Source organism: Arvicola amphibius, chromosome 1 (assembly GCF_903992535.2).
Source record: "Arvicola amphibius chromosome 1, mArvAmp1.2, whole genome shotgun sequence".
NCBI lineage: Eukaryota > Metazoa > Chordata > Mammalia > Rodentia > Cricetidae > Arvicola > Arvicola amphibius.
In genome coordinates, this window is record NC_052047.1 from 128,074,333 (window position 1) to 128,095,275 (window position 20,943).

Consider the following 20,943-nt stretch of genomic DNA (forward strand, 5'->3'; position numbering starts at 1 on the left):
GGAGCTTGCCAAGCAGGTTAGTCTGGCGGGCTAGTGAGTACCAGGGAGCCTCCATCTCCACCTCTCCAGTGCTGGGATTACAGGCCTATGCTACCCATAGAGTCTCATGCTTGTCAAGCAAACTCTTTACCAACTAAGCCATCTCTCAGCCCTAGGAGCTTTTGATATTGTTCCTATTAGTAATTGCAAAGCATTATACGAAAAACAAATTGGCTTCCTAAAGCTGCTGTTGAGGAAGAGCAAACAACAAACCAAATCAACACCCAGAGAGAGAGCAAGCAGAGTGTCCCCAAATAAGGGTGGAAGGGGAGGCGCAAAGCCTGGCAGCTTCAGCTTCGAACCACACACAGGGGACCCTCTGTGCTGGGTCTCCCATCTTTTTTTTTTTTGACCCATCTTTGAAAAATATATTTAATTATTAATTTTTTAGTATTTCTTACATTCAGTTATTATCAATACTTCACTTAAATAACCCTGTACATGTGTTCAGTGAGCATTATTCAGGTAATTTTCTTCACAATTTTCTTTTTATTTATTTATTTATTTATTTATTTATTTTTTTTTTTGGTGGAGGTTCTATGGTGATATGCAAGAAATTCATCAGTATGGCTATAGGAACTGGCCTTTTCAGGCTCCCTCTCCTCAGCTGCCCAAAGAACTAACTGGGGGCGTCTCCCTGGAAACCTGGGAACCCCTCTAGGGTCAAGTCTCTTGACAACCCTCAGGTAGCTCCTTAAATTAAGATATATGCTTCCCTGCTCCCATATCCACCCTTCCTATATCCCAAGCACCCCATTCCTCCGAGCTCCCCCCGTTCTCCCCTTCACACTTTTCTCTCCCCATCTTCCCTTGGCCCAGTCTTGCCCAACCCTCAAGTTCCCAATTTTGTCTGGCGATCGTGTCTACTTCCAATATCCAGGAGGATTACTATATCTTTTTTTGGGAGTTCACCTTCTTATTATCTTCTCAAGGATCCCAAATTTATAGGCTCGATGTTCTTTAATTATGGCTAGAAACCGATTATGAGTGAGTACATCCCATGTTCATCTTTTTGGGTCTGGGTTACCTCACTCAGAATAGTGTTTTCTATTTCCATCCATTTGCCTGCAAAATTCAAGATGTCATTGTTTTTTACCGCTGAGTAGTATTCTAGCATGTATATATTCCACAGTTTCTTCATCCATTCTTCCACTGAAGGGCATCTAGGTTGTTTCCAGGATCTGGCTATTACAAATAATGCTGCTATGAACATAGATGAGCATATGCTTTTGTTGTATGATTGGGCATCTCTTGGGTAGATTCCCAATAGTGGAATTGCTGGGTCCTGGGGTAGGTTGATCCCGAATTTCCTGAGAAACCGCCACACTGCTTTCCAAAGTGGTTGCACAAGTTTGCATTCCCACCAGCAATGGATGAGTGTACCCCTTACCCCACAACCTCTCCAGCAAAGGTTATTATTGATGTTTTGGATTTTAGCCAATCTGACAGGTGTAAGATGATATCTCAAAGTTGTTTTGATTTGCATTTCCCTGATAGCTAGGGAGGTTGAGCATGACCTTAAGTGTCTTTTGGCCATTCGAACTTCTTCTGTTGAGAATTCTCTGTTCAGTTCAGCGCCCCATTTTTTAATTGGGTTAATTGGCATTTTACCGTCTAGTCTCTTGAGTTCCTTATATATTTTAGAGATCAGACCTTTGTCAGTTGCAGGGTTGGTGAAGATCTTTTCCCAGTCAGTAGGCTGCCTTTGTGTCTTAGTGACAATGTCCTTTGCTTTACAGAAGCTGCTCAACTTCAGGAGGTCCCATTTATTCAATGTTGCCCTTAAAGTCTGTGCAGCTGGGGTTATGCGTAGGAAACGGTTCCCTGTGCCCATTTGTTGTAGAGTACTTCCCACTTTCTCCTCTATCAAGCTCAATGTGTTCAAATTAATATTGAGGTCTTTAATCCATTTGGACTTGAGTTTTGTGCATGGTGATAGATATGGATCTACTTTCATTCTTCTACAGGTTGACATCCAGTTATGCCAGCACCATTTGTTGAAGATGCCCTCTTTCTTCCATTGTGTACTTTTGGCTCCTTTATCAAAAATCAGGTGTTCATAGGTTTGTGGCTTAAGATCCGGGTCTTCTATACGATTCCATTGGTCAACTTCTCTGTTTTTATGCCAATACCAAGCTGTTTTCAATACTGTAGCTTTGTAATAGAGTTTGAAGTCAGGGATGGTAATGCCTCCAGAAGAACCTTTATTGTATAAGATTTTTTTGGCTATCCTGGGTTTCTTGTTTTTCCATATAAAGTTGATTATTGTCCTCTCAATCTCTGTGAAGAATTTTAATGGGACCTTGATTGGGATTGCATTGAATCTATAGATTGCTTTTGGTAGAATTGCCATTTTTACTATGTTGATCCTCCCAATCCACGAGCAGGGGAGATCCTTCCATTTTCTGGTATCCTCTTCAATTTCTTTCTTCAAAGACTTAAAGTTCTTGTCAAATAAATCCTTCACTTCCTTGGTTAGAGATACTCCCAGATATCTTATGCTATTTGTGGCTATTGTGAAAGGTGATACTTCTCTGATTTCCCTCTCTGCTTCCTTATCCTTTGTGTATAAAAGGGCGACTGATTTTTTGGAGTTGATCTTGTAACCTGCCACGTTACTGAAGGAGTTTATCAGCTGTAGGAGTTCTTTGGTGGAGTTTTTGGGGTCGCTTATGTATACTATCATATCATCTGCAAATAATGAAAGTTTAACTTCTTCCTTTCCAATTCGAATCCCCTTGATTCCCTTATGTTGTCTTATTGCTATTGCTAGAACTTCAAGCACTATATTGAAGAGATAAGGAGAGAGTGGACAGCCTTGTCGTGTTCCTGAATTTAGTGGGATAGCCTTGAGTTTCTCTCCGTTTAATTTGATGTTAGCTGTCGGCTTGCTGTAAATAGCTTTTATTATATTTAGGAATGACCCTTGTATCCCTAATCTCTCCAAGACCTTTATCATAAAAGGGTGCTGAATTTTGTCAAATGCTTTTTCAGCATCTAATGAGATGACCATATGGTTTTTTTCCTTCAGTTTATTTATATGATGGATTACATTGATAGATTTTCGTATGTTGAACCAGCCCTGCATCTCTGGGATGAAGCCTACTTGATCGTAATGGATAATTTTTCTAATGTGTTCTTGGATTCGGTTTGCCAGTATTTTATTGAGAATTTTTGCGTCAATGTTCATGAGTGAGATTGGCCTGTAATTCTCTTTCTTGGTTGAGTCTTTGTGTGGTTTAGGTATCAGGGTAACTGTAGCTTCATAGAAGGAATTTGGCAGTGACTCTTGTGTTTCTATATTATGAAATACCTTAAGGAGTATAGGTATTAGGTCTTCTTGGAAGTTCTGGTAGAATTCCGCATTGAAACCATCTGGTCCTGGGCTCTTTTTGGTAGGGAGGTTTCTGATAACAGTTTCTAATTCTTCGCGACTAACAGGACGATTTAGAGCATTTACCTGGTCCTGGTTTAACTTTGGTATATGGTATTTATCTAAAAAACTGTCCATTTCTTTTACATTTTCCAATTTTGTGGCATACAGGCTTTTGTAGTAAGATCTAATGATTCTCTGAATTTCCTCTGTGTCTGTGGTTATGTCCCCCTTTTCATTTCTGATCTTATTAATTTGCGTGTTCTCCCTCTGCCGTTTGATTAGTTTGGCTAAGGGTTTGTCAATCTTGTTGATTTTCTCCAAGAACCAGCTTCTTGTTTCATTGATTCTTTGGATTGTTTTCTGTGTTTCTATTTTGTTGATTTCTGCCCTCAATTTGATTATTTCCAGTCTTCTACTTCTCCTAGGTGAGTCTGCTTCTTTTTTTTCCAGAGCTTTCAGGTGTGCTGTTAAGTCACCAATGAGCGCTTTCTCCATTTTCTTTAAGTGGGCACTTAGTGCTATGAACTTTCCTCTTAGCACTGCTTTCATTGTGTCCCATAGGTTTGAGTATGTTGTGTCTTTGTTTTCATTAAATTCAAGAAAGACTTTAATTTCTTTCTTTATTTCTTCCTTGACCCAGGTGTGGGTCAGTAGTTGACTGTTCAGTTTCCATGAGTTTGTGGGCTTTCTGGGGGTAGCATTGTTGTTGAATTCTAATTTTAATCCATGGTGATCCGATAAGACACAGGTGGTTACTAATATTTTTTTGTAACTGTGGAAGTTTGCTTTGTTACCAAGTATATGGTCAATTTTCGAAAAGGTTCCATGAGCCGCAGAGAAGAAGGTATATTCTTTCCTATTTGGGTGGAATGTTCTATAGATGTCTGTTAAGTCCATTTGGTTCATTACCTCCATTAAGTCTTTCAATTCTCTGTTAGGTTTCTGTCTGATTGACCTGTCCATTGGTGAGAGAGGAGTGTTGAAGTCTCCAACTATTAGTGTGTGTGGTTTGATGGCTGCCTTGAGTTCTAGAAGTGTTTCTTTTACATAAGTGGGAGCTTTTATATTAGGGGCATAGATATTCAGGATTGAGACTTCATTCTGATGGATTTTTCCTGTTATGAGTATAAAGTGTCCCTTTCCATCTCTTCTGATTGATTTTAGTTTGAAGTCAACTTTGTTGGAAATTAGTATGGCCACACCCGCTTGTTTCTTAGGGCCATTTGCTTGATAAACCTTTTCCCAACCCTTTACTCTGAGTAGGTGTCTGTCTTTGTGGTTGAGGTGTGTTTCTTGTAAACAGCAAAATGTTGGATTCTGTTTTCGTATCCAGTCTCTTAGCCTGTGCCTTTTTATAGGTGAATTGAGTCCATTGATATTAAGTGATATTAATGACCAGTGGTTGTTAACTTCAGTCATTTTTAGTAGTAGAGTTTGTGTGTTTCCCTTCTTCTAGTTGTGCTGGTGAAGGGTCGCTAGATGCCTGAGTTATTGTGGCATTGTTGGACTCCTTGGTTTGTGATTTTCCTTCTATTACTTTCTGCAAGGCTGGATTTGTGGCTGCGTATTGTTTAAATCTGTTTTTGTCCTGGAATATCTTGTTTTCTCCATCAATGGTGAATGCAAGCTTTGCTGGGTATAATAGTCTAGGCTTGCATCCATGTTCCCTTAGTGTCTGTAGCACATCTATCCAAGCTCTTCTGGCTTTCATGGTTTCCATTGAGAAATCAGGTGTAATTCTGATAGGTTTCCCTTTATATGTTACTTGACCTTTTTCCTTTGCAGCTCTTAATATCTGTTCTTTATTCTGTATGTTTTGTGTTTTGATTATTATATGGCGTGGGGATGCTTTCTTTTGATCCAGTCTATTTGGTGTTCTGTAGGCTTCTTGTACCTTCATAGGAACATCCTTCTTTAGGTTGGGGAAGTTTTCTTCTATAATTTTGTTGAATATGTTTTCTGGGCCTTTGAGTTGTAATTCTTCTCCTTCTTCTACCCCAATTATTCTTAGGTTTGGTCTTTTCATGGTATCCCAGATTTCCTGAATGTTTTGTGTTAAGAATTTGTTAGATTTGTTTAGTTCTTTAATCTGTGAGTTTATTTCCTCTATAGTATCTTCAGAGTCCGAGATTCTTTCTTCCATCTCTTGTATTCGGTTGGAAATACTTGTCTCTGAAGTTTCTGTTCGTTTACTCAGAGTTTCCATTTCCAGTCGTCCCTCAGATTGTGTTTTCTTCAATACCTCCATTTCATTTATCAGGTCTTGTACTGTTTCCCTTACCTGTTTGATTGCTTTTTCTTGTTTTTCTTGTTTTTCTTGGGTATCTTTGAGAGATTTATTTATTTCGTCTACCTTTTTGTTTGTCATCTCCATTTCTTTATGGCAGTTTTTTACCTCCTGTTTAAGGTCCTCTATTATTTTCATAAAGTACTGTTTAAGGTCGGTTTCTTCTATATCTTCTGGGGTAGGGTGTTCAATTCTTGTTGTTTCGGGATGTCTGGCTTGTGGTGATGTCATGTTGCCTTTCATGTTGTTGGAGGAGCTCCTGCATTGGCGCCTGCCCATCTCTTCCTTCAAAAGGAGCCCGGAGGCGTTTGGTGTCCTAGACCAATCTTTGCTGTGACTGAAACTGGTTGGATCTCCCCAGTGCCAGAGGAGGACCTATTCCTTGCGTCACAATCTGAAGAAACCCGCACTCCCTTGCAGGAATCCTCAGACCTGCCTGGAGGCCAGAGTCTGACTCCTCTGGGTGGATGGCCTTAGAACAGGAGCAGGACACCTGAGAACACTAGGGAAAGCTTGGGAGACACAGGGACGGGAGAAACCGACACAAGCCTGCAGAGGGAAGTGGGGGTAGGGGGTCTGTGCTCTCTTCCAGGGCAGGTTGCCCCAGGGTCCGCATTCACTCACCAGTTCAGATGGAATGTCAGGGCACAGGATCAGGGATTCCAGGCAGCCCAGGGTCGCAGCCCAGACAAAAGGGCCAAGGTGGGGGCAGGGCGGGATGGAATACCACACAGCTAACCTAGCAGCACAATCTCTGGGTCTCCCATCTTTAAGCTGGCCCTAGCTTTGTGTCTTAACCAGGTAGTGGGTTCCGTAGTTATGCGGGCTTGTCTGTGAACACACAGAGCACCTATTTAACAGCCATGCAGTTTCATTAGTAAATTACATGGAGGAAACCACAGTCTGCCCTCTATATTCACAAGTCTGTGCCCAAGCTCAACTTACAAGGGAAATACTTGAAAACAGACTGTGCCAGGCACAGCGGTGTACCCCTATCTTCTGGCCACTCAGGAGGTTGAGGCAGGAGGATGATAAGTTTGAGGCTAACCTGAGCTAGGTATGTAGTGAGATCCTGCCTCAAGAAAAGGAAAGTGATCCATATTGAACATAGATTGGCTTTTATTGCCTTAACGAGGCAGACCAGCAGCTATTTCTATTCATTTGCATAGTATTTGCAAATTGTTTGCATTGTGCCTGGTGGTATATAGGGTATCTGGAATATGCTTCACACTGCACAGGCACCATGGACAAGCACATAGTATCGTGCACACGGCAGATGTCAGACATGAGTACTGTTTCACTTATGTAAGAGATGTGACAACTGCAGATTTGAGGAGAAAGTGAGGTCATTGGGGGTGTGGTCTCAAAGGGAACTTTGGGAGCTTGGTCCGCCCTTCCCTCTGTGTGCTCTGCCACCGAACCCTGCCAGATGTGTTGCCTCACATAAGCCCAAAATGACAGGGCCAAAGATCAGGGGACAGAGCCTCCCACACTGTTAGCAGATACAAATCCTGCCTCTTCCTAAGAGATGTCAAGTGTTTGTTACAATAGCAGGTGAAATAACACAGACGATAAGATCTGGTTACAAATGTCAGGACATCCCAAGCAGGGTGGTTCAGCAGTGAGCAGCGGGTAGATTTCCAGGCAAATGTTCTCTTAACCGGGACTGTGGATCCTGGTCCCCTCACACAAACGTGCGAGATGAGCACCGCCCAACCCTGTGCCGAGCCGTGGACCCCTGAGCTGCACAACGATCTCTCAGCAGTGTGTGCTGAGCCCACAGAGCCACTTAGAAATTTAAATCACCGCTGTTTACACTCAACAGGCTTCTCAGCACTGAGGAAGCGTTTCCAATTATAGAACATGAAAGCCGGTCACTGGTCAGGGTTAATACAATGCTCTGCGAGAGGAAAGAGCAGGCGAAGCTACCCAGATCCCTAATCACCTGGAAAGGTAATCCTGCGTAATTGGAATTGGAGCAGCTAAAGTAATCGTTAGATGTTGTGATCTGGGAGCCGTCCTCCCCCAGGCTGAGGGGCTTACATGAGTCCATAATTAGAGATGCTGAACTTTGGGAAAGAAAGACAGAATTGGAGCTAGGGGAGGTGGGGTGTGTCCGGTGGCCCTGAGGCTCAGCAGCCTGGAAGGGAAGGGTGGTTAAGGAGAGAAGCGGCAGAGTCCACAGGACATTGCTCAAGTGTCCTCTACAGTAGAAGGTGAGTCAGGGTTGAGCAAAGAATGCGGTGTGACCTTGAGCGAGCACCTATACCTCTCCAGGCTCCCGACCTTCCATTGCTCAGCTCTCTACCATTGTCTCCTGAGAACCTGCTGCTGCCCCCACACCAACAACACAGTCTGCCTTTTTGCAGGCCATTCATCCCACAGGGCTATTCCTCCTGCTACCCTGAGACCAGACAAGAAACCACTTCTAGACCGTTCCTGCATCAATCAGCCACATCCACCTCTCCTCCTGGGGGTCTCTGTCCACAGACCATGGCTCGGACAACCTGTCTGTCTCTCTCCAGCAGAGGTTCTCAACCTTCCGAATGCTGTGACCCTCGGGCTATGGTGAACCCCAACCATAAAATTATTTCATTGCTACTTCATAATTGAAATTTTGCTACTGTTATGAGTCACAATGTAAATATGTGATATGCGGGATATCTGATACGCAACCTCCAAGGGAGTCGGGAGCCACCAGTTGAGAATCATTTCTCTAGAGCTTGGCTGGGGAGATTCTCCACACTGCCTTGCTCCAGCCACACACAGAGGGACAATTGCAGATCCAGTTTGGGTGACACAGAACAGGACAGCCTGCTTCTGGGCAAGGTGACAGACAGTGTGCCTGCCTGGGGTAGGGGGTGAGGTGAGGGGCAAAATGGCACCGGGCGAACAGGCTCTGCTGTGTGTTTGCTTTCAAGAAAGATTGTTACTGTGAAGCCCAGGTGGCAGGGCTGAGGACTGTGCTGGCCAGCAACGGCCCCAGGGTAGTATTAATGGCATTTCAGGCCCCTATGGCGCTGGTTCCATTCTCTCTCCAGTATGTTCCCATCTCCGCATACCCCTGTTCTCCAACATAAGCAATAAAACACACTAAATTAAGTGAGCAGAAGAATTGCACTATGATCAGGACAGAGCAGTGGAGAGGCTGAGAAACCGGAGGAGCGCGGCTGAGAACCAGCTCAGCCAAAGCCTGGATCAGTGACCTGAAACCAGCTACCTGTAACATTGTTTCACACATATTTCTGCCTGGTACCCTTCAAAGACCCTGGCTTGCTGACTGCAGGAAGTAGAGACAGAGACGGCTTATAGCAGCTCAGCCATGATGGCTGGAGCAGTGCAGGCTGCAGAGGTTGGATCCAGGTCACTAAACAAAAGGTATCGCCTAGATCCACGCCCAAGACACCCTCCCTCTTTCCTTTTTTCATTCATCAAACCGTTACTAAACTCTATGTGTCAGTAATATTTGGCACTCTAGGGTGAGTGAGAGAGGACAAAACATATCGCCTTTCCCGAGGCAGTGCCAGTCTGGTACAGGTGGCTCCAAACCATTGTGATTGGGGTTGACATGACCCACTGTGGACAGGCATCTTGGGAAGGCTCGGGGATGGCTTTTCAAAACGGGTCGTGTCTATGAAGGGTTTGAAGTATGAATAGAGGTTTGTAAGGTCAAACAATAGCAACAAGGTACAGAGGCATGAGAAGATGCTGGAGAATTAGGGAAACGGATATTAGTAGGGAGGCAGGCCTAGAGCCCTCGGCCACGCCCCATGTTGCCGTAAGCAGACGGCAGATGTTCACACTCATCATTGTCTTCTAGAGTATTCTGTAGGTGCAGAATGGATTTTAAGCAGTGCAGCTTGGAGAACAGGCGGCCAGCTGAGAGGTCACTGTGGAAGCCCCGGAGAGAGTGAGGCACAAGGTCCTCTAGAGAAAAGAGGTGTGGCATTTGTCATACACCTAGACCTAGAGAAGGAAAAGTGACAGACGGCTGTCCCCCAGGTCTGGGAGTGTACTGGCCTCCGAAGGAGAGAGATGTGCGCAGGTCCCCAAGGTTTAGCCATGACACAGGACGAAGTGCAAAAGCGACACAGACCGAGCATCCTGCTGCTTAAATGAAGTCTCCATATCACAGGGTATCCTATAGCTAGTCACAAAAGGACGGGAGAACTTGTGTACAGCTCCGGGGTAGAAACTATGCATTACCATGCGCTAGGTCTTGGTTTATCCACAGCACGGAAGAAGAAAGAGGAGGAGGAGGAGTTGGGGATGGAGGGAGATGAAGGGAAGGAGGTGAGAAGTTGTGGGTCCGATAAGAAAGGGAACTCATGATTCCATATATGTAAAATGTATGGACATCTGCACCCACAAGTATGCAATATGCATGGTGTGGCAAACACTGATAAAGCAGCGCAGTAGTCGTGAGCATCAGAGGGGAGCCCATACGAGTCCTGTCTCTAGCATCTGCACTCAGGTGTTACTAAGCTTTCGCTAAGTGTATGTAATTGTGACAGAGACCTGGAGGAACAGTGTTCTAGGAGCAGGAACAGCACGTAGAAAGGCCCTGAAGCACACAGCCGCTTGGCTGACCAAAGGAACAGCAAGTATTCCGGATCTGATGAAGGGGAGGTGGCAGAAGACAACATCCTGGCTAGAAGACCAGGTCACACAAAGCCTATCAGGGCCATAGCAACAACATTGAGTTTACCCTGAGTAAGATGTGACCCACGGGGAGGTTAAATAAGGGATCCTGTTATGTGATGTATGCTTTAAAAATAAAAGAGCATTCTAAGTTAGGTGTGAGCCCAGCACATAGGAGTTTGAGACAGGAGGACTATGAGTTTGAGGTTAACCTGGACTATAGCAAGATAATACACTACACAATACACACATACACACACACACACACATGCACATTCACACGCACATGCACACATGCAGGCATGCAGGCAGGCGCGTGCACACACAGGCTGGAGAAATGGCTCAACAGTTAAGAGCATGGACTGCTCTTTCAGAGGACCCAGGTTCAGTTCCCAGCACCCACACGGCAGCACATAATTGCCTATGACTCCAGTGCCATGGGATCCCATGACCTATTAGGTCTCCTCAGGCACCAGGCACACATATGATATACAGACACAGATGCAAGCAAAACACCCATACATATAAAGTAGATAAATAAAATTTTAAAAATCATTCTGACGTTAGGGTGTGGCTCACTGGTGAGTGCCCACGCAACATGTGTGAATCCTTGAGTCCACACCCACTGTAATTAAATAAGTTGTAAGCTCACTCCCAGTGACACATTTCTCCAACAAGGCCACACCTCCTAATAGTGCCACTCACTGGTGACCAAGCATTCAAACACATGAGTCTATGGGGCCTTTCCGACTCAAACCACCACAATAGGTAATAAGACCGTGGTGGCCGCCAAGAGGCTCAGCAGCCGATAATTTGTCAAGAGCAGAGGTTAAGGCAAGGAGGGAAATGCCAGCCTGAACTCACTCAGAGGCAATGGAGAAGGGGCCCCAGGCTTCCCAAAATCCGCTGGATCTATCTTAGCCACAGAGGAAACAGACGTCTGAGAACCAGGTTCAGTAGAGACGGGAAGATCAGGAGTTCAAAGCCAGCCTGGCCTACATGAGACCCTGTCTCAGGAGACAAACAACAGGCAGGAAGATGGCTCAGGGGAAGAGCACTTGCACCAAGCCCGATGCCCTGAGTTCAGCCCCCACGGCGCACATGGTGGAGAGAGAACCTAATCCTACAGATTTCACTCTGCCTCGCAGACCTGTGTTGTGGCACGCATGTGCCTACATACATGCACACACAATTAAATGCAAGCATTTTTTTTTTAAAAGAAAAGAAAGAAACAAGGAAAGAGCCAGGTTATAATCCTACCTCCTAACTCTGCGACTGTGCTGTGCCTGTTTCCTCACCTGTGAGGGGAGCTGTATGACTCTGTGTGTAAAGAACAGAGCCCAGAGACCAGTGCAGGGGGACCCACTGGTGTCTGTGTGGGGGGGGGGAGGGTTCTGTCACCTCAGCAGACTAGAAGAACTCCGGGAAAGAGGAAGCTAGTGTGCTAACAGAGTCTAGAAGAAGAGCATGTTTGGGAAGAGAGAGAACTCACTGGGGCAGACCCCAAGGGGGTGGGGGAAGATGGCTCAGAGAAAGTCACTCGTCTCTTATGCCTCCGTTCCTGTTGGAAGTGGAAAATCAAGTGTAGAGGGAAGATGGGGAGCTGGTAACTCGACCCAAGAGCACCTGGGACCTCAGCGAGCAGCTGGGAGAGCCATTCAGCTGCTGCAAACTAACCCTGCCAGCCAAAAGAAAAGCTAGAGCCTTTGAGAGGCATGGAGCAGAAAAGCCTTCCATCACTGGGTGACAAAGCCTGCCACACAGCCTCCTCGTAAACATTTGATATACACCATCAGACAGTCTTCTGTGTGGCCACCAAGCCCTAAAGTCAAACTGGACCACCAGTAAAACATGACATATGCTCTCCGGAGCCCTTAGTCTCCAGAAAGAGAGCAAGAGAGACCTGAGTCCCTGGAGGAATAGAGCCAACATGCTGCAGAGCTAACTACATACCTTTCTCTGAAGCCGGAGCCAGGTCAATGAAGCTGCGGCATGTCTCACCTGGGGAAAGAAAAGAAGGATTTCAGAACAGGAGGTCACAGCTTCACAATCTGCCTGTCCCCTTATGAGGGTCCCAGAGGCAGCACCACCCCTAACCAGACTCACGAGGCAATTTCTTTAACCAGAATGCCAAGCAGCCTGTTGTGTGCCAGGAGCTTGGGTGGGAACCACTAGCTCCCCATCCCTGACCAAGCCACAGGCCTGAGCTCCTCTGCTTCCTGCCCTGCATCTCCTCTGGCGACCAACCTGCCCAGGCTACACCTTATGCCCTCCCAGACTCATCCAGTTCTTTCCTGTCCATTCTGTATGCTGATCACATGAAACATGAAGCATATGCACACGTGTGCACACCGGCACATGCACACACAGCTTTGGTTACATCCCATAGAAGAAGCTCAAATTCCCACTGTGGACCCAGGGAGCCTTCCTCTGGCCTCTCCAGGCTCCTCTCCACACCCTTCCTGCCCCAGTTCCTCTTATCTGCTTGGAACGTTCACAGTTCTCAGACAAAGTTTCCTAAAGATCTCTGGTTCCTGAGCTTCCTGGCAGTCACATAACAATGGCAAGGTCCAGTATCCAGTGGTGGCCGATGGGGCTAAGGAAGACGGGGCCTGAGCACAGGGGCCTTGAAAGTTCTCTGCTCTGATTTGTGTTACTCTTGCCCATGATCCCACAGGCCACCCTCGGGAGGACAGCATGCTGGTGCCCAGGCAGGCTTGTTTCTACCTTCCGCTTTGCACTGAGAGGCCAGACCCTTCCTTTACAGATGAAAACAGCAAGGCCTTGAAATGCTGAGCCACCAGCCTGGGCCAAGTGGCAAAACAGCGCTGCTTAGATTATCATCAACAATATAGATGTGTTGACAAGCAAGAACATTCCGGAAGGGAGCGATAAGGAGAAAGGGGCTGAGGAGCTGGCCTAGTGGCTGAGCAGCAAGCACACAAAAGCCCCAGGGCTGAAGCTCAACAACATCTCCCCTCAAGCAAGAAAATTGAATTTTTTGTTAGATTTTGAGTACATCGTTTTAAACTTTCTTTAATGCTACACTATTTTCCCAAAACCTGGAGAGGTGGGTAAGTGGGGTGTTCGAATTTAGGCCAGACCAGCACACTGATTGGATCTTGAACTCTTTGCCTTCACGACCTCCTCCCTACATAGAAAAGAAAACTAATGTCAAAAATGATATTTCAGCCCAGTGTAGTGGCAGATGCCTTAATTCCAGCATCTGGGAGGCTGAGCTAGGTCAATCATGAACCTAAAGACAGCCTAAATTTTAGAATGAGACCCTGTCTGTCCTAGCTAGGGTTCGTACTGCAGTGATAACACCATAACCAAAAACAACCTGGGAGGGAAGGGTTTATTTCATGTAAACTTCCATGTAGCCATTCACCACCAAAAGCAGTCAGATCAGTAACTCAAACAAGACAGGAGCCTGGAGGGAGGAGCTGATGCAGAGACCGTGGAGGGGCGCTGCTTGCTGGCTTGCTTCCCATGGCTTGCTCAGCCCACCCAGGACCAGCAGCCTAGGGATGGCCCCATCCACAATGGGTTGAGCCCTCCCCCATTGATCACTAATTAAGAAAATGCCCGACAGCCGTATTTTATTGAGCCCTTTTCTCAATTGAGGTTTCCTCCTCTCAGACGACCCAAGCTTGGATCTAGTTGACATCAAACTATATTATATTATATTTTATATATTATATATTATATTTTACAGCCTCGGTGATATAAAGACGAATGTGTTAAGTATTAAGCACTTTACCCATTTAATAGAAATTAAAATGTCTGTGTGGGCCTGTGGGAATATGGTGGCCCTTGACTTTCCCCTGGGCCTAAAGAGGGCAGGCTCTCAGCATCGGTTCTGGCTCCAGCTCCCACCAAGCCCAGCTCCAGGTGGTAGTTAAGGCTTCTGTGCCAGGGTTTTGATGTCTCTTCTCTCTAACAACGCTTTGCTTGAAGTATAACTCACATGGCCCAGGATTCGCCGCTCTAAGGCAAGTCAATGGTTTTCCATGTGTCCCCAGTATTGTCCCGAGTCGTGGCGACAATCCCTGCGATCAATTTTCCACATTTTCGTTGTCCCGAAAATAAACCCTGCACCTATTCACAGTCCACCCTTCCTTCCTCCAACCCTCACGGCCCGAGGCTCTGACAAATCTGTTTTCTTTCTCTAGGTTTGCTTAGTGTGGGATTTCACAGAAATGGTGCCATCCAGCCCGTGGCCTTCTGTGACTGACTCCTCTCCCTTAGCATCATGGTTCCAAGGTGTCTGCGGTGTACAGTGTATTGGCACTTCATTGATTTTTTTTTTTTAAGTAAAGAATCACATTGCTTTGTTTTGCTTTCTGCAGTTCCCCATTACCTGTGGTCAACCACAGTCTCAAAGTAATAAATGGAAAATTCAACAAATAAAAAACTCAGATGTTTTCGTCACACCCCATTCACTGCGGCCTGGCGCTTCCCACCCTCCTACTCCTCAGCCCTGGAGCAGTAAATCCACACTGCATACAAGGCCTCCTGTCATCCCTCAGGAGCCTCTTTCTTATTAACGAATTTCACAGGATCATAATGCTTGCATCTGGGTAGCCCTTATTTTACTTACAAAGGTCCCACGTGTGAGGATAATGGTAGGAAGACTATGGAAGGACAGCTAGCTTGGGGCCCATGCGGCAGTGCTGCAGGGTATAGGGGAAACCAGTCCAGATGCCCCTTGCTCTACGGGAGGGTCCTAGCATCCAGCGAGTGTTGCACCATGTGCTCTAAGACAAAGCAGACAGTGCGGGCACTGCATTTCAGCAGTCCGTTCTCTAGCCCGTGGCACTGGGCATGTGCTCCTTTAGAGAACATTCGCTAGAGTTCATGGACAAGGCTTTTGTGGCCAAGGTTTTGTTTCTCTGGGACATTCCCTGGGAGTAAAATCGTGGGTCATGACCTCAAGGAGGCTGTCTCCGAAGCAGCTGGGTCACCTGGCCTCCCACCCACAGTGGATGAGGCCTCTAGTTTTGCGACACGGGATGGCTTGCCTTTTGTCACTCAGGTTGTCTTTAAAGTTACCTGATGTATACCTAGGCGATGCCTATAGAGATGAAGAAGCAGTTGCTAGGTATAGAAATATAAATGATACATACATAGATGATAGATACATAGACGACAGCTCCACAGGCATAGATTACAGACAGGTGGTAGATAGATGATAGGTAGATACACGACAGATATAAGCAGGCGATAGAATAAAGAATTCAGGTTTTAATGAAGACCCACTTATTGCATTTTTCTTCATCCTGAGTGTTTGGGGATGAGAGCTTAGGATTACCCAATCCATATCATGGACATTCACCCCTTCAGTCTCCAAGTCTTGTACCTTTAATCCTTGCACTTGACCATGGGTCTGTGTATAAAGGGGTGCAGCGTGGGCATACGGGTGCCATGGGCATAGAGGTGCCAGCTATTCCAGCACCACTGCTGAAGGTGATCTCTCCAGCACTGGGTGGCCTTGACCATCAGAAACCCATCAGCAGGAGTGCAGGCTCCATCTTGTATGTGGTCACTCTATATGGCTACCATTATGCCAGCACTAGATAGTCTTTGTAGCTTTGTAGTAAGTTTGGAAATTAGAAATTCTGGTTTTAATTTTTTTTTTTTGGCCATTCCAGGTTTCTGGCATTTTCATGTGAAGCTTAGGATCAACTTCTCAACTTTTGCAGAAAAGCAAGTTGGAATTTTGTTCAGAGTTGTGTTGAATCTGAAGAACACCGAGGACAGAGGAGCCAGCTCAGTATGTCACCTTCCTTCTGTGACCACTGTCTTCCTGTCTTCTTAGCCACACCTGCATTTCTTTCAGCAATATTTTATAGTTTTCAAAGAATAGACTGTGCTCTTTTCCTACGTTCATTCCCAGTATTTTTATGTTTCTTTACTATTTTATGATTATTAACAGAGTCCTTTCTTTCCTCCCACATTTGGGTTATTTGCTGCTGGTATCTGGAAGTATGATTAGTTTTGGATGCAGCTGCTACATGCTGCCTTCGTGGTGAACTTATTCAGTCTGATGGTTCTTGCTGAGATCCAAGGATCTGTTGTACAAAATACAAGCTTATGTTATGTGCAAATAGATACGGTTTAGTTCTCTCTCCAATCCTTTTCTCCTTTGTTTCTTTCTGTGACCATCTGCTTGGACAAAGCCTATAGTGCCATGATGACTAGAAGCAGCAGGAGGAAACCCCCTCATCCTGTCCCTGGTCTTTGGGGGAGCACTCATCTCATGCCATTAAGTTTGTGTCAATTGTGGGGTTTTGATTTTTATCCTTTTTTAGTCTGAAGCTTTTGCTTTTGCCTGTAGTTGTTTTAAGAGATGCCCCCTATAGGCTCAGGCATCTGAATATTTGGTCCCCCATTGGTGGCACTGTTGGCGTTGTATGCTGGTTAGTTTTATGTCAACTTGACATAAGCTGGAGTCATATGAGAGATGGGAACCTCAACTGAGAAAATACCTCCATTAGATCAGGCAGTACAAAAGACTGTGGGGCATTTTCTTAATTAGCGATTGATATGGGAGGGCCCAGTCCATTGTGGGTGGCACCATCCCTGGGCTGATGTCTTGGAATCTATAAGAAAGCAAATTGAGCAAGCCATGGAGATCAAGCCAGTAAGCAGCCCTCCTCTATGGCCTCTACATCAGCTTCTGTCTCTGGGTTCCTGCCCTGCTTGAGTTCCTGCATTGACTTCCCTCAGTGAGGAACAGTGACGGAGAAGCATAGCCAAATAAACCCTTTCCTCCCCAAACTGCTTTTGATCACGGTGTCTCATCGCAACAGTAGTACCCTGACTAAGAAAAGGGGGTTTAGGAGATGTGGCCTCGCTGGAGGAAGCATCTCACTGGGGGGCAAAGGTTGCAGTTTAGTCTCTGCTTCCTGTTCATGGTTTAAAGTGGTGCCCTCATCTTCTGCTCCAGCTGCCATGTCTCCTCGCCATCACGGACTCTTATCCCTGTGGCATCATAAAACCAAATAAGCTCTTTTTTTTCTATAAGTTGCATCCGTTGTGGGATTTGCCACAGCAACAGAAAGGTAACTAATGTGTTGTCTTTTGTCTGCTCCAGGCTGTCTCTTCCTTTCATGGGGTGGTTTTACCACAGGAAGGCACTTGCATTCATCCTCACCCCCTAACAACCTTCAGGCATCCCCCCACTTTAGAAAGAAGCCGAGGTTCTGAACTTCCTGTAACCCACCCAAGGCCAGCAAGTGGCGGACCAGAGTACAAAGCTCAGAACTACAGACTCCAAACGCCAGGCCCCGAAACACCCCAGCCCTCTTTCTCATTGCTGTCCGTTTCCATCAGCGCCCAGCTGCTGCTGCTGCATTTTACAGCTGGGTCCTGTACGAAATCCCCCGGGACTATAACTCTCGGCAGGCGAGGAAATACACATGGGGCTAAATAAATGGCTCTCACACTTTTATTTCTGTTAGGCAAAGTGAAAAAGGTATTTGAACAGATAGGGGCCGATTCAGCCTATGCAGGGCAAAGCTGACGTTTAAGGAAAAATCGTAGAGCTGACACAAGGAAGACAGGACACGTCAACAACCGAAGGCCTAACAGCTGGCATCTAAACACTAAAGATGCCTTAGCCTCCCTGGAAGAGATTAATCACTAGACGTTAATGGAGGAAGAGGCTGCCTGGCGCCATATTGATTTGCTGCTTTTACAAGTGGCCCTTACGGCGCTAGCATCAATGTGTCAGGTATTATTAAGTTGATATGTTTAATTAAAGGGTAATGAGGGATATAAACCAAAGACAAGTGCACTGACCCTTCTGTCGTGCACATACATACAAGCCTGAGGCCAGACCCGGGCACTGCCATGTTGCTGCCACCTGATGGCAGCATTCTTTCCTGGACCATGAACTGAAGAGGCTACAAAGGGTCCTGCAGGTCATTAGATTCAAGAGGTCTCCATTAGGGACGGGATCCCACACAGAGACCGATTCAAGAATCTAAAGTCCCCCAAATTATTCAGATATGCTTTGGAGGGTGTCAGTCACCTCCCCAGATAAGAGGGCAGCACCCGTCCCCAGAAAGAACAGTCCCTGAAGGTTCCACAGTATTCACAGAGCTCCCCAAGATGGCGATGTGGTCCTGCTTCAATGGAAGAGGATTCAGCTGGGGATGGGGAGCTGATGCCAGAGGAGATGAAGTTTGGGTCTCATGAGCGGCCTCCTGAAGAGATGACAAGACCCCTGGGGGAGCCCTGGTCTGGGAAAGGGAAAGATGTCAAGTTCGGCAAGAATCCGGCACCCCACAGGAAGAATGGGAGGGTACCCAAGACCCTGTGGAAATACCGTGTGACTCAGAGGCTAGAAGGGGTCCTCAGCTGTGCTTGCCCCCCCCCCAAGTGGGCACAGTGTGTAGAGAAATACACGCATGGGCTCTTGCACACCTAGGAGGAGCACATTCACTCTCGGGGCCTTAGACAGGGCTGTTGTGGAATTGCACTGTAAAGCTCCAAGACAATGTTAATAAAATTAACCTTGGATCAGGGGCAGAGCCAGCAACTAGTTGACAAGAATTAACCATAGAGAGTATGGAGGACCCAGGGACATGGATAGAGAGACACATAGGAAGGACTAGGAGGAATTTAGAGATTTGAGGTCTTTTTTGATCTGGACCATGTGGAGAGATGTGCTTCCTGGGTCTCCGGCAGAAGGGGAAAGGTCAGCCGGTTGCTCCTCGTCGCTTCTTTGGCTTATCAGGTTTTCACTTCAATATCTGACTCCCGAGTCTTTGCTGGTAATAGAACAACTTAAATAAACACAACAGGGGCCCCCTCACTATGGCAGGGTGCCCTCAGAGATCCACAAGTGGGGCTCAGCATGTAGCCTGTACCAGTCACCCACTCAAGACGTCAGTGACCAGCACTGACTGGAGAGAGCCTATGGGTATGGGTAGTTAGGGAGTTTGCTGTCTGGTTGGATGTGAATTGACATACAGGTCATCTGGGGCACTGGGGCCTGGCAGGAAGCAGATGGTGCCATCCGTAGGGTGTGCTGTGCCTATTTGTGAAATCACAGACAGGGTGAAGACTTGGCAACCAGGAGGCCCTCACTTCCCAAGGTCTGGAGGAGCAGAGTGTGGACAGGCCTGCAAGTCTTCTTTGTTTGCCTGCTTATTTTCCTGGCTGTCTACGGAGCACGCCTGTCCGGGGCGGAGAGGTGCACGCGTGGGCATTGTCTGAAACAGCCTGGAGACCACATGCCTGACCCCACACAGTGTGTTCTCTCTCTCATAAAGGTTGAAATCAATGTACCAAGCTTATCTAGAGGTGTTTAATTTTGAGTCCTAAACACAGATTTTTTTTTCTTTCCTGCCCACCCATGTTTATCACAGCGGTGTTCGCAACAGCAGAGTTCAAGGACCAGGTGCCATACCCAGCAATAGGTGGACAGAGAAGGAAGGTGTGGGGACACATGAAGGAGTCTGGCTCAGCCATAAAGAATGGAATGCTGTAGCCGGGCGGTGGTGGCGCACGCCTTTAATCCCAGCACTCGGGAGGCAGAGGCAGGCGGATCTCTGAGTTCGAGGCCAGCCTGGTCTACAAGAGCTAGTTCCAGGACAGGCTCTAGAAACTACAGGGAAACCCTGTCTCAAAAAACAAAACAAACAAAAAAAAAAAACAAACAACAACAAAAAAAGAATGGAATGCTGCCATTTTCAGGAAAATTGAAAGAACCGTTAATCGTTGTGCTAAGGAAAATAAACAGTATCACGAAGACGAAAGTCGTCTCCTCCTATGCATGGACTCTACATTCCAAGAGCTCCAGTTGCCTGTAACCACAGAGACCCAGGTCCTGTTGATGCTGTGTGCTCTGTTAGGCACAGTAAGAATGTAAGAGCAGTAAGAGCAGTTCTGTGACGCTGATCTTCCCTGCACACGATGTTGTGATGGTCTCTCTGTAGAGAATGGCTAATGGGAGGGGAGTTTATACAGCGTGGATCCACCAGACAAAGGGATGACTTATGCAGGACAGAGGGCGCCAAGCCTCACCATGCTCCTTAGAATGCCTCGCAACTTAAAACCTATGAATAATGTATGTCTGGAATTTCCTACTTACTATTTTTATTATGTCTGACCACTGATTGGCAAAACCAAGAAGGTGAAGAGGGGTTAGTATACCCCTATTCCAGGTTTGTGGACAGGTTGGAATAGTAGAGTGGGAAGCACCTGCCCTGGGTTTGGCTCAATTTCGCAGAGCTATCTTTTATTCCTTCCCTGGGTTTCAGGTAAGACAGAGTTACTCCCACATGGAGAGCCCTGAGCATCCCTGGAAGCCAGAAGCAGGAAGCCGTAATTCTGCACTCTCAGCAGGACCAGGGGTGGGAACCTGGCACAGCCACAAGCAGAAACAAGGAAAGAGGCCAAAGACAGATGCCTAGTGCTGGCAGAGACGCAGGGAGTGCTGCGGATTGGCCAAGTTGCCCTTGGCATGGACACATGGAAGCTTGGGTCCTAGCTGGCGACAGAGCTTGACTAGTGAGAGAGGGGACGTGGGGAGCCCACCAACCTTGGCTGAGTCTGGGGAGTGTGATTTCATTCGACACCCTGGCAG

General features: G+C 46.5%; 1 protein-coding gene across 4 annotated transcripts in view; it reads right to left on the reverse strand.

Moving 5' to 3' along the window:
• Gsg1l (GSG1 like) overlaps positions 1-20,943 on the reverse strand; it is a 199,125-nt gene that overhangs the window by 126,131 nt on the left and 52,051 nt on the right. For all 4 annotated transcript variants that reach the window (XM_038333044.2, XM_038333034.2, XM_038333025.2 and 1 more), the window contains exon 2: positions 12,297-12,344. Coding sequence is in view for 2 of the 4 variants with exons in the window: in XM_038333025.2 (XP_038188953.1) it covers positions 12,297-12,344 (48 nt within the window). In the remaining 2 variants the exon portion in view is untranslated. The remainder of the gene's footprint in view (positions 1-12,296; positions 12,345-20,943) is intronic.